Source organism: Dreissena polymorpha, chromosome 4 (genome assembly GCF_020536995.1).
Source record: "Dreissena polymorpha isolate Duluth1 chromosome 4, UMN_Dpol_1.0, whole genome shotgun sequence".
NCBI classification, from domain to species: Eukaryota; Metazoa; Mollusca; class Bivalvia; order Myida; family Dreissenidae; genus Dreissena; species Dreissena polymorpha.
The window spans coordinates 44,385,368-44,399,531 of NC_068358.1; the positions used below are offsets into that span (position 1 = coordinate 44,385,368).

General features: G+C 34.9%; 1 protein-coding gene across 4 annotated transcripts in view; it reads right to left on the reverse strand.

Annotated features, from left to right (window-relative positions):
• Positions 1-627: 627 nt before the first annotated feature.
• Positions 628-14,164, reverse strand: part of LOC127879257 (fatty acid hydroxylase domain-containing protein 2-like) — a 30,491-nt gene continuing 16,954 nt past the window's right edge. For 2 of the 4 annotated variants that reach the window (XM_052426019.1, XM_052426018.1), the window contains 5 exons: positions 12,771-12,886; positions 11,980-12,185; positions 7,734-7,903; positions 6,832-6,943; positions 628-6,541 (listed from right to left, as the gene is read on the reverse strand). In XM_052426019.1, coding sequence (XP_052281979.1) covers positions 6,382-6,541; positions 6,832-6,943; positions 7,734-7,903; positions 11,980-12,185; positions 12,771-12,886 — 764 coding nt within the window. In that variant the 3' untranslated portion in view covers positions 628-6,381. The remainder of the gene's footprint in view (positions 6,542-6,831; positions 6,944-7,733; positions 7,904-11,979; positions 12,186-12,770; positions 12,887-14,164) is intronic. The other 2 variants (XR_008048982.1, XM_052426020.1) reach the window with 2 other exon arrangements.

Genomic DNA, 14,164 nt, shown 5'->3' on the forward strand with positions numbered 1-14,164 from the left:
ACGTTTGATTCAAAACGGTACAGGAGCACCTTCGGTATGGTGATTAATTTTGGAGTAAGTGAGAAGTTCAGCTAACGGTTGAAACCCCTTATACTTTGCATTCACAGACCTAAGGAGATGATCCCAGATTTAATCATTTTATATTTACAGTTGGCGTCCTGTTGCAAACGTAATGGGTATGATCAAGAATGGGTATCATACGAGATACAACATGCTCGTTTTTTTGTGGCACAATATATCCATTTTAATTTCCCGCAACGATATCTATTCATATGACACACGAACACTAACTTGAACATGTGCTGAATATATTGTCCCGCAAAAACACAAAAAAAGCATTTTGTATCTTGTTAAATCTATGTTACCAGACCTCATCAAGCGCTGAAATTTTGGCTATACTGCTATAAGGAACATTGATTTTTCATGCATTTACGTTATTTTTTCCCAAAATATTGCACAAAATATTTGTTGATTTTGAGGGTTTAAGGGCTTTTAAACATGCAGAATGCTGAAAATGCAAGAACAAACTGTAATCTTATTATAATTCAGATAAGACACGTTTCATCCAACACGAATATGATAAACACAGTACATTTTAAACATTTATGAATGAAAAAACAACAAGAAAACCAATTATATTTATGTTTACTAAACCAAACAGCAAGAATAGTTATGACACACAAAATAACAAAATATTCAAAGCATCAAATTTTACAAGAAATCAAACTTAATGATCACCCTTTATCATAGAATCGCTGACATAAGTACACAATAGGCTGCAAAAACAAACATTGGCCATTTTAATGCATTAAGAAAATTCCCTGAACATCGATTGTAATTTAGTTTCGCAATTTTTTTTCTTTACGCTGAGACTGGGGTAGCACTATTGCACTATTTGTTTGACATTATTAAATTTATGATCCTCAGTTTACAGACTTTTTCGTGACTAGACTACAATTCCTATATTATTAAAAAAATCTGCAAACAACCAACATAAACAATAATTACAATGACAACAAATAATTAAACAGGACAGATAATAGCATGCAGTCACATCATGCAAAGCTGTCTGGGTTATGGCAAATGCAAATGCATGTGTTTATAGTCTGATTATGATACTAGACTCATCTTCAATCGACTTTGACATTTACCCCAATTATAACTCTTAACTTCAAGTTTTTTCTTCTGATTTCGTGGAAAACCCATGCTGTGGCAAGTTGTGTGTGCATACAGTGGTTGAAGACCATGTGTGGCTTATTTACTGGTTAAAGACATAATTCCACTGAAGATAAATGTTCAAATATTTACAATGTCTCACACACAATAAAAGAAAGTAAAAATTCTCAAAATAATGATGATAGAAAAAGCTATTCAAATCACAATAAATGCCATTCAGCAGGATTTTCAAAACCTAAGTACTAAATAGTAAACACACACACAAAATACAATTGCATGGTTACATACAATATGACTATAAATATTTGTAGATTAGTTAAAAAACCGCACTTCACCATGTCATCAACAAATTGTTAGGCAAGATTCAATTTCACTTTGTAAAACTTTTTCCACTTAGATGATAAATATTATGTAAGGACATTGGTGCAATTTTGGTTGAGAAGCTAAATATTGCAAGAGCTGTTGGTCTGTGACGGAAACATTTCTCAATTGATGTGAAGTTTACTAGTAATAGAACAAAACATAAATCGCAAATGAATTAAATAATAATGTAATATAAATTATTAATAAATACAAGAGCTGTCAGAGGACAGCGCGCTCGACTATTCGAGTGCTTGACAGTATAACGTAAGCCATCAATGGAAAATTGTTCATATTCAAAAAAAAATTTTTGGGGGGGGGAGGTGGGGGGGGGGGCAGGGATTCTGGGTTTGGGCGTGGGGTATTGTTTGGGTGGAATTCATTGTGGTATTCAGGTAAGTGTTGTTTTGTCAAAGTATTAATAAAATCTGATCATAAATAAAGAAGTTATGGCAATTTAAGCAAAATGTTCAATTATCTAAGTATAAAAGGGGCCATAATTCTGTCAAAATGCTTAATACAGTTGTCTACTCTTGTTTATAGGTTGGGGTGATGATGATAAACAACACAGTTGTGTGCTCTTGTTTATAGGTTGGGGTCATGATGGTTAACAAGTATGCAAAATATGAAAGCAATATGTAAAGGGACACAGGAAATATTTGGGGTAGTACACAAACTTTAACATAGATTTATCAATAATATGCATATTCTAAGTATAAAAGGGGCAATAATTCTGTCAAAATGCTTGATACAGTTGTCTGCTCTTGTTTACAGGTTGAGGTCATAAAGGTAAACAAGTATGCAAAATATGAAAGCAATATGTAAAGGGACACAGGAAATATTTGGGGTAGTACGCATACTTTAAACCTCTTGTTTATAGGTTGGGGTGATGATGGTAAACAACACAGTTGTCTGCTCTTGTTTATAGGTTGGGGTCATGATGGTTAACAAGTATGCAAAATATGAAAGCAATATGTAAAGGGACACAGGAAATATTTGGGGTAGTACGCAAACTTTAACATTTGCACGCTAACGCCAACGCCAATCTTCTGTCAAAATTTCATGAAGACTGTACAATAAATGTGGCCTCTAGAGTGTTAACAAGGTTTTACTATAGCCATATATAGCCATATAAGGAAAAATGCCCCGCCCCCTGATGGCCATGTTTTTAAAGCAACCAAAACCATTTTCGAACTCATCCAAGATATCATTGGGACAAATCTTCTGACCAAGTTTTATGATAATCGGAAATTAAATGTGACCTCTTGAGTGTTAACAAAGTTTTACTATAGCCATATAAGGAAAAATGCCCCGCCCCTGTGGTGGCCATGTTTTTCAACCAACCAGCATCATTTTTGAACTCATCCAAGATATTATTGGGATGAATCTTCTGACCGAGTTTCATGAAGATAGGACTATAAATGTGGCCTCTAGAGTGTTAACAAGATTTTACTAGAGCCATATATACATGTAGCCATATAAAGAAAAATGCCCCGCCCCTTGGCAGTCATGTTTTTCAATCAAACGTAACTCATCCAAAATATCAATAAGACAAATCTTCTGACCAAATTTCATGAAGATTGGACAATAAATGTGGCCTCTAGAGTGTTAACAAGGTTTAACTACAGCCATATAAGGAAAAATGCCCCGCCCCCTGGCGGCCATGTTTTTCGACCAACTGGAATCATTTTCAAACTCAGCCAAGATATTATTGGGATGAATCTTCTGACCAAGTTTCATGAAGATTAGACAATAAATGTGGCCTCTAGAGTGTTAACAAGATTTTACTTTAGCCATATATAGCCCTATAAGAAAAAATGCCCCGCCCCTTGGCAGCCATGTTTTTCAGGCAAATGTTACCATTTTTGAACTCATCCACGATATCATTGGGACAAATCTTCTGAGCAAGTTTCATGAAGATCGGAAAATAATTGTGGCCTCTAGAGTGTTAACAAGGTTTTACTATAGCCATATAAGGAAAAATGCCCCGCCCCCTGGCAGCCATGTTTTTCAACCAACCAGCATCATTTTCGAACTCATCCAAGATATTATTTAGATAAATCTTCTGACCAAGTTTTATCAAGATTTTACTATAGCCATATAAGGAAAAATGACTGCCCCTTGGCTGCCATGTTTTTCAAGCAACCATTTTCGAACTCATCCAAGATATCATTGAGACCAATCTTCTGACTAAATTTCATGAAGATTGGACAATAAATGTGCCCTCTAAAGAGTTAACAAGACAAATGTTGACGCCACACAATTCAGAACGCACAACAGACGATGGACAAAAGGCGATCACATAAGCTCACCATGAGCACGTTGTGTTTGCTTGTATAACAACATTTGTTTTAGAGAGTAGAATAATATTTGTAAAAAATGGCACCTGTGTCATCTATTTATATTTCAAGGATCAATTACCGGTAGTTATATAGTGTTAGAGTTATGCTATAGAGAATAACATATATGGAAATGAAAGAAAGGGAGGTAATTAAAAAAGAAGACTATCCTTAAACTCATCTATTCATTTTACAGTGAATACTTCAGTGTCCAAATTAAAATGTTATTGTAAAATTATATAAAGGGAAATACTAAAAATTGAAAAGCTAAAATATTTATATTTATGAAATTGAATTAAATATAATTGAAAATTATAAATAAATAAATATAAATTTAAAAAATAAAGAAATAAATAAACAAAATAAAGAAATGAAGGGAGATAATTAAAAAACTACGTCCAAAAGAGTTCATGTTCATGTTCACTGCACTTCTCCTAGTTGCCATCTGTTTATATTTCTAGTTTCAAGTAAATCCCTTAAGTAGATTGAGAGTTATGCTCCTGACAAAAATTTACTTTGAAATTAAATAAAGGGAGATAATTCCAAAACTAAGGTAGATAGAGTTATGGTTCTTAGTCACTGCACTTCTCCTACTTGCCATCTGTTTATATTTCAAGTTTCAAGTAAATCCCTTCAGTAGATTTAGAGTTATCCTCCGGACAACAATTTAATTTGAAATGAAATAAAGGGAGATAATTAAAAAAACTAAGGTAGATAGAGTTATGGTTCTTAGTCACTGCACTTCTGCTACTTGCCATCTGTTTATATTTTAAGTATCAAGTAAATCCCTTAAGTAGATTTAGAGATATGCTCCGGACAAAAATTTACTTTGAAATTATATAAAAGGGGAGATAATTCAAAAACTAAGGTAGATAAGAGTTATGGTTCTTGGTCACATCACTTCTCCTAGTTAGCATCTGTTTATATTCTAAGTTTAAAGTAAATCCATTGAATAGATTTGGAGTTATGCTCTGGACAAATTTTCGGACGGAAGGACAGATGGACAGACGGATGGAGACTATAACTATATCCCCTCCGAATTTTTTTTCGGCGGGGATAAAAATATATTATCAGGAACTAACATTCTTCACCAATATCAATCAATGGAAACTTTGTACACACAACGATCTAAACAACACACGGCAAACACAACACACTGCAACTTTAGTTTCACCAGCAGAATTCCAAATTACAACAAGAGCGCCGCATGACGGAGCAATATACGCCCGATTCGTGTGCCATTGGAGATGATACACTGATGATTGATGTATTTGTTTTGGAAATAAGCAAAAAAAACAACAACAACTTATAAAACTGATATATTCATATATATGCATTGATATCAACTTGAACTAGAGCTTTGTCACTGAATGTGACTTATACCCCCATACCACTTTGACGCAGGATAAAAAGTTGTTTAAAAGTTTCGGATGAATACAATTTGAATTAGAGTCCGGACAAAGTGGCGCCGTTGAAAATGCACTAATTGACCCTATGACCTAGTTCTTGACCCGACATGACCCATATTCGAACTTGACCTAGATATCAACTAGATGCAACTACTGACCAAGTTTGGTAAAGATCGGATGAATACAATTTGAATAAGAGTCCGGACAAAGTGGCGCTGTTGAAAATGGACTAATTGACCCTATGACCTAGTTTTTTACCTGGCATGACCCATATTCGAACTTGGCCTAGATATCAACTAGATGCAACTACTGACCAAGTTTGGTGAAGATAAGATTTATACAATTTGAATTAGAGTCCGGACAAAGTAAAATGCACTAATTGACCCTTTGACCTAGTTTTTGACCCAGCATGACCCATATTCGGACTTGACCTAGATATCAACTAGATGCAACTACTGACCAAGTTTGGTGAAGATCGGATGAATACAATTTGAATTAGAGTCCGGACAAAGTGGCGCCGTTGAAAATGCACTAATTGACCCTATGACCTAGTTTTTGACCCGGCATGACCCATATTCGAACTTGGCCTATATATCAACTAGATGCAACTGCTGACCAAGTTTGGTGAAGATCGGATGAATACAATTTGAAATAGAGTCCGGACAAAGTGGCCCCTTTGAAAATGCACTTATTGACCCTATGACCTAGTTTTTGACCCGGCATGACCCATATTCGAACTTGGCCTAGATATCAACTAGATGCAACTGCTGACCAAGTTTGGTGAAGATCGGATGAATACAATTTGAATTAGAGTCCGGACAAAGTGATGCCTTCCGCCCGCCGCCCGCCCGCCAAGGGGTTTCACATAATACGTCCCGTATTTTATACGGGCGTATAAAAACTACACTTTTACTTATAGCCTTATTTAACTGAATTTGTTTTTCCTTATTTTTATCATACAGTAAGAATTTTCACAGATTTTTCTTTACACTAGTAAGCTGTTTTAAGGATAATTCCAATGTTCTGATAAACTTTATGGGTAAATGAACTTAATGGAATATTCTAGTATATACTAGCAGTCTGGTCAACCAAGAGGCCTACTCTGGCTTCTTCTTTGGAGAGGTTGGTATCTGCTGTGTGAGAGGGGCCAGACTCAGCAGCATTATGTGCCTCTGGTACTGCTTGCTCTGACGGAACACCGTGTCCGTGCCGTGAAGACGGTCTAGCACACCAAGGACTCCAAAGTTCTGATTGAACCTATCAAAAGATGCAGAGGTTGATTTCATTCCTAAAACACACATACATTTTGTTGTTAAAACGTCTTGTCACAAGATATGACATATGTACTTGAAGCCTATGCTTGTATGAAGAATTACAAAGGTATTATCGTCCGATAGAAGTGCAAAATCTGTATTCCATATGACCCTCGGTCAGTAATATACATTTTATTTAAAATATAAGAAAAGGAATGTATGGTTTCTAGAACTAACATTTATTGCCAATCAGATTGCCAATAAAATGGATATACACATTTGATAGAATCTTACTTTAGGTGATGATAATCATGGGCTTCAGGGGATGGCAGCAGTGGCAGATGGTAGCCGCAGTGAGCAATAGTGGTCGACATCAGGGCAAGGCTAAACCACAACCATGTAGTGGCTGCAATGAAAAATGTACACTTTGAATTCAAACATTTCCATGAAGGCTATTAAATAAATTTGCATACAACAATTTCCATGACCTTTTTTTCTAGACAGAAAGAATACTTCGAGGGTTGATTACTTTGCATACAAAGATTCCGAAGAAGGCTATTTTAACAAATTTGCTTGAATAGCACATTTTTTTATAATTCTGCCAAAAAAATCCTGGAAAGTTAATCACATTAAATACAAAGATTTTCATAAAGTTTTTAAATAAATGTGAATACAACAATTTCCATGACATTTATTGGATTATTCTACACACAAAAAGATATCCCCGAGTGTTGATCACTTACACAATTTTCATGAAGGCTATTTGATTAATTTTTTTGCATACAAAGATTTCAATAATGTTTTAAAACTGTTCTGTTAAAAAAAAAACCAACATATTTATACATTGGAAAAGAAGAGACATTTTATTAAAGACATGAGACTGTCTGTTGTCCAGGCTAAGACAAATCGACACAGGCAAGAGCCCTTTCCATAGACAACCCTTATCTCCCACCTTAGCGTTACCAGGGCATATCAACCTTTTTACTGTTTATATGTTAGACAGGCCTTACTATAAAAATGTGGTTAATAATAATAGAAGGCATAACAAAATAAGTATATGAATACCAGCATGTTTTCATTAAGGAAACTTTAGTTCTGTAAAATATTGATTTAAATATTACTTCAAGAAATTGTCAGCCAATATTATAACATTTTCATTAAGTTATCAAGAAATAGGTCAATATTAAGTGACATACAAATATGTGAGCCCATAAGCAAGGGGCCAAGGGCAGGGGGCAGCACATTACTGATGAGGTGCTCCAGAGGATGAGCGTAGATGGACACTATTCCAATTGGTGCTGTCCACTCATGGTGCCTCTTGTGGATCTGCTTGTACAGTTTGGGATGGTGGAGCAACCTACAAACACTGAATGCAATAATACTGGGTAGGGATACAAATCAGAAGGACCCAGGGATGTGGTTAATATTATGTTTTCTGCCTCTGTACAAATCACTCTCCTTGGGACGCAAAATATTGTTTTTTCCAACCAACTGCTATGGTATTAATATATGAAGTGTCTAACATGAAACACCTTATTTGATATCATATTACAAGTCTACTAAATAAGGTTTTGTTAGTCTCATTGTTAAGATCCACTGTACTGGGAGCTGAAACAGTTCAGTGACTGAGTTCACACTCACCCTGGGTTTATAATTATGTACGGTATGTTTAGCGGCTATAGTAGCTATCAGTTGCAAAATCCAGTCAATTTAGTAACATAACAATCTTTGGAAAGACAAAACTCAACAAACAGAAAGGCACAGTGATTATGTCAACTGATTAATTACAAAATAAAAATAACAAGAATCTTTCGCTGCACCAGCAGGTGAAAAACTGTAAGAGAAATTGACATGTATTGTGAGATAGAAAGGTCTAAAATAAGGGACGGGAAAGAATACTGAAAATGTTTTTTTATTTTAAACCTTAGATTCAGAACTTATGAACGTCAGGAGCAAAGTACAGTTCCTGATTTCGACAAATACCACTATAATTTGTATCTTAGCTTTGAAAGTGTGGATAGAGTTATCATTTTCAAAGCGATTATTGATTATTATATTCTTCATATTAACTCAATACTTGTTACTTTCATGTCATATACGTTATTTCCCATTTACATATTTCTTTAATTCTCATTTATTTCAATACTGTACTTATTTGTATAGTTTGCTTACATAAATTGTATGTTGCCTTTGTATTATCACTTTTGCCTGTGAAATAATTAGAAACATGAGATGGTGGCAGTGTGAATTGCTTAAAATTAGTACATTGCATTTAGAATCTAAATTGTTTATATATCTAGAACATAAAGCGAGTTTGAGATAAGTGTTTGAGTTGTGTGTATTGCACATATTCCGAAGTTAAGGAGGTCCTTCCCGGCCTATGGCTGCATTATGTGTAGACCTGGACAGTTTGACAGCAGTCCAACCTAATTAATTTAATAGACTCACGAAAGTTGGGACAAAATTTGAAGTATAGCTGCAGTTTCCTGCTATGTGGTTGATTAAGGAAGATTTTCAATTTTGATGTGGTCGTGTGCTCTGGGGGGAAGCCGAAGAAGCAGGATTTAACCACACCTGCCCGGTATGGTGATCACCAACCAAACTCACATGCTGTCGCGAACAAGGATTGAACCTAAGTTGCCAAGGTAACAAGCGCGTGCACCAACCACTGTGCTAACCTTACAGCCTGACATGAACACTATCAAGCCTCGACTGAATTGATACTTAAAGGGGCCATCCAACAGATTTTGGCATGTATTGAAGCTTGTCATTAAATGCTTTATATTAATAAATTAAAACATTTGAACTAAAAATCTCCAGTAAAAAAAACAGGAATACAATTTAAAAAAAGGAAAAAAAGTAACCCTCAACAGGGCTTGAACCACTGACCCCTGGAGTCCCAGAGTAAAAAGTGTCCCGACTAGACCACTCGACCATCCATGCTCATGCTAAGAGCGTATGTATTTTTTACCTATATAAGCAATCCTCGTAGTATCATTACTATTTCCTCAACAATATTAAAACTAAAACGAAAATTTGCGAATCTGAAAAAACTTTTTTTAATTTTGTCAATTTACCAAAACGTGAAATCTGTTGGACGGCCCCTTTAATTTAAACAAATTGAAATGGTTAATATTTATGTAACCTAATTTTGATTAGATAAACATGGATTTGATATTTGCATATATATGCAAGTATTATCATTGGCAATTCGATGGTGACGCAAATTGGGTTGTTTCTTATTTGTCTTAATTGTGAGAGGCTGAACCAAGATTCAGAAGTGCCCCCCTCAAAGATTTTTCATTGGGCTGATATTAGCCCCCTCACTGTTTTTTATTGGGCGGAGAACTGCCATCCTGCTGAAAAATAGGGGGCGGAGAAGTGCCCTCTTGTCAAAATTGATGACCCAGATAAGTGCCCCCTAAATAAAGAAATTTGGCAGCGAGTTGATCAATATATAGAGCAAGTATTACAAAGAAAAAAGCGCAAGTAACTTTCTTGCTAATATGGCTTGAAAGTAAGCGAAATTTCAAAAATAAATACAAGTAATAAAGGGTATAAAACAGCAAAAAATACCAGCCTCGGCATGGACGTCGCAATCTTGATAATCAATTGTTGTTTGAGTAACTGTTTACGGTAAAAAGGTGTGATGATGATGCCCGACGTTTCATGGTTTGTAAAGGTGACACAGGGGGGGACTTATCCGCCCCTTGAATTATTGTGAGGGGGCAGATATCCGCCTACTTAATTCTGACGGGGGGCACTTATCCGCTTTTCCAGATTTGATGGCAGGGCACCTCTCCCCCCCTTTAACATGACATAACTTCTCATTAATTGGTGGATGGCAGCTGCTATCAAAACAATGACTGATACTCCAACATTGTATGCACTGAACCTATTAGACTTTGAATTTGTATATTTTGCGAAAGAGTTTTTGAATTAAAATTGAATATTCGAATATAAATTGGATTCCATTACTCTCACTGAGTTTCAAATATTCAAATATTTGTTCCCATCCCTATCTGAAATGGATGTGTTCATCTTTTGACAAAATAAAAACAGTTAAAAAAACATAGATTCAAAAAAGAATGTTTAAATAAAAACACACCTGAATTTGTTTAACATGTTTTTAAATACACTTCAGTTTTTGAAAGACTTCATGTCCAGTGGCAGCATGTTCTATTTTATTTCCAAAGCACCAGAATTCCAATCCTGTGTAGGTAGTATTTTTTACTCCTTTATTTGCTTGCTATTGTTAGTATTGATTACTTTTTAAACAAGAGCTGTCAGAGGAAAGCGCGCTCGACTATTCGAGTGCTTGACAGTAAAACGTAATCCATCATGGGGAAATGGTTCATATTCAATAATTTATTAGATAATCTTTCAAAAAAAAAAAAGGAAAAACATTTTATTTTTTTTTGGGTGGGTGGGGGGGGGTAACGGGGGGTTGAGAGGGGGTATAATGTGGGGTGTGGTCATTTATTAGATGATCTTTCAAAAATAAAAAAAGGAAGAAAATTTTTTTTGGGGGGGGGGAGGTGGGGGGGGGGGGGCAGGGATTCTGGGTTGGGGCGTGGGGTATTGTTTGGGTGAAATCAATTGTGGTATTCAGGTAAGTGTTGTTTTGTCAAAGTATTAATAAAATCTGATCATAAATAAAGAAGTTATGGCAATTTAAGCAAAATGTTCAATTATCTAAGTATAAAAAGGGCCATAATTCTGTCAAAATGCTTGATACAGTTGTCTGCTCTTGTTTATAGGTTGGGGTCATGTTTGTAAACAAGTATGCAAAATATAAAAGCAATATGTCAAAGGACATAGATAATATTTGGGGTAGTACGCAAACTTTAACATAGATTTATCAATAATATGCATATTCTACGTATAAAAGGAGCAATAATTCTGTCAAAATGCTTGATAGAGTTGTCTGCTCTTGCTTATAGGTTGGGGTCATGTTGGTTAAGAAGTATGCAAAATATGAAAGCAATATGTCAAAGGACATTGAAAATATTCGGGGTAGTACGCAAACTTGAACAATTGCTGCATATTCTAAGTGGAAAAGGGGCCATAATTATTACAAAATGCTTGGTAGAGTTGTCTGCTCTTGTTTATAGGTTGGGGTCATGTCGGTAAACAAGTATGCAAAATATGAAAGCAATATGTCAACGGACATTGAAAATATTTGGGGAAGTACACAAACTTTTACATTTGCACGCTCACGCAAACGCTAATGCCAAAGGCAACGCCGGGGTGAGTAGGATAGCTCCACTATATATATTTCATATATAATAGTCGAGCTAAAAATGTTACATAATTGTAAGTTAATCCATTATATGACATTTTTTGAAAAATATGAAAAACATTGACAAAGTCTGTTAAAACAGGCTTTTATAAAACAGGAGAAAGCGTCTGACGACTGGAAATATGGTAACAGAGGCCTACCTATGTGTGTAGTAAAAGAAGAACTCTTCCACCAGCGAGAAGACAAGTATCTCGAGTAGCACCCAGTGAAACGTGGGTAATTCTCCACTGAAGGAGCAGCCCCGCATCTGGTAGGTAAAGGTAATGCCCAGGCAGAATGGTAAGCCGACAATGAAGTGGTTGACCAGGACAACTCTTATGGCCTTCCAGAGTTTTGACATCTCAAACTTAAAGATCAATTTATAAACTATAGAAGGCCCCAGATATGTGAAGAAATAACTAATTATACTGCAATTTATCTAAAAGTTGCACCATCGCTCACAAAAAAAGTAATCCTTTTATTACACTGAAAAATATTTTGTATACATGTAAGAAATAAATTTCATGGTGTTTATGCATACCAAAGGACTGCATATGAATGCAGAATATGCTTTGTCGCACGCTTGTGACAACTATTAGCAAAATAACTTTATTAATTCCTGCCACCTCAAATCTACTGCATGTGCAGTAACTATACAATTAATAATTAACAAAGTATTATTAGATATTTACTTTCAATATGTATTAAGGTATTTTGGTTGCTAAAATGTCCAAATGAAACAACTTAAATTATAATAACTAGCATGTTAATGGACTGAGGCTTTGGATCAGACTTCTAAAAAATAATATTCTGCTTGCTAAAATGATAAAATATTATTACAACAGCAATTTTAACTTCTTTTAACAAATTTAAATGTAAAATAACATTAGCAAAAATTAACCAATAACCAATATCTTAAGGAAAAGCCATTTAATTTAAACTGGCACGAAACCTCAACATTCTCTTGGATCTTGTACTTCTGGAGACTCTGAGGAATCCCATACACATCTAGCACCAGGAAGAATGCATTTCCCAACCAAAACACGCATGTGGTCACAAGGAACGTACCTGGCATAACAAATATGCTGGCTGAGACACTTAAATGTGGTCCCCTTTTTTTCTAGATGTGCTGAACATTTGTCACTATGCATATGAAATAAATTTTGTCAATTACTTTACTCTTACTCTTGCAGTTACATTTATTTGTGAATGTATTGGCAATATGTTTTCATGATTATGCTTACAAAATCTTAGCTGTATTCACAAACCCATTCTAGACTTAAGAATTATGAGTAGATTAAAGAAACAAGACATCGATTACTTCAGAATTTGCAAAATACAGGCTATGAATTGATTATATGAAGAATGGAGGAATGCAGGTGTTAAATGTCAAGACTCAACCATTTTTATACATTTTAAGAATATTCTCTATTCTTAAACTTCAGTCTAAGAATGGGTTTTATAAATATGGTATCTTGATTATTACCGTAATTACTCTATGTTTTCGGACACTAAGTTTTCGGACACCCCCAATTTTTAGCAAAAATAATTATTTTTCGTGACTTTTAATTTTCGGATAAACGAGTTTTCGTCCATAATAAATGTCTCTAAGTTTTCGGACAGTATATTTTACAGCGCTATTTTACCAAATTTCGGTCCTGTTTTCGATATCTAATGACACTTCGATAATGGGGTTTTACAACCAGATTAACATCATAAAACATAGCAGGTGCATGCCTGAGGGCAACGGACTATTGCATTTGCGTTATTGTGTAAATAACCTTGAAAACCGGTATTAAACAATGGTTTCGCCCTATAGCATTAGTGTTATGACAATTACCAGGGGTAGTGCCAATTAACAGTTCAATTATCTACCGCAATGGTACTACCCCTTCTCAGTAAAATAACTGTGACAAATACGTGATATTATGGGCATTTTTCACTGTTAAATTGAGCTGAACAGAATTAACATGTCAAAAGAATTAGTTAAAATGTGGTAACTGACCAATTATCTACAACACAGCTTGCTACCAGTTGTTTATAAAAAATATATATATTATTTTCTGTCAAATAAATAAAGCATTTAAAATTATTTAAAATGCAGTGCAATCATATATAACTGTAATTTATACTATACGACATGGTATTTTACAAGCGCGTTCTATTACCGGTAGTCATTGATACAATTGACGCTATTTTCGGACACTTCAATTTTCGACTCTAAGTTTTCAGACATCTGTATTTTGTGAATATTTTTCGTATGTAAGTTTTGGAAACGAAAAAAATTATTATTTTTAAGTGTCCGAAAACATAGAGTTATTACGGTAATCAGCTGGCTTTGTTTAA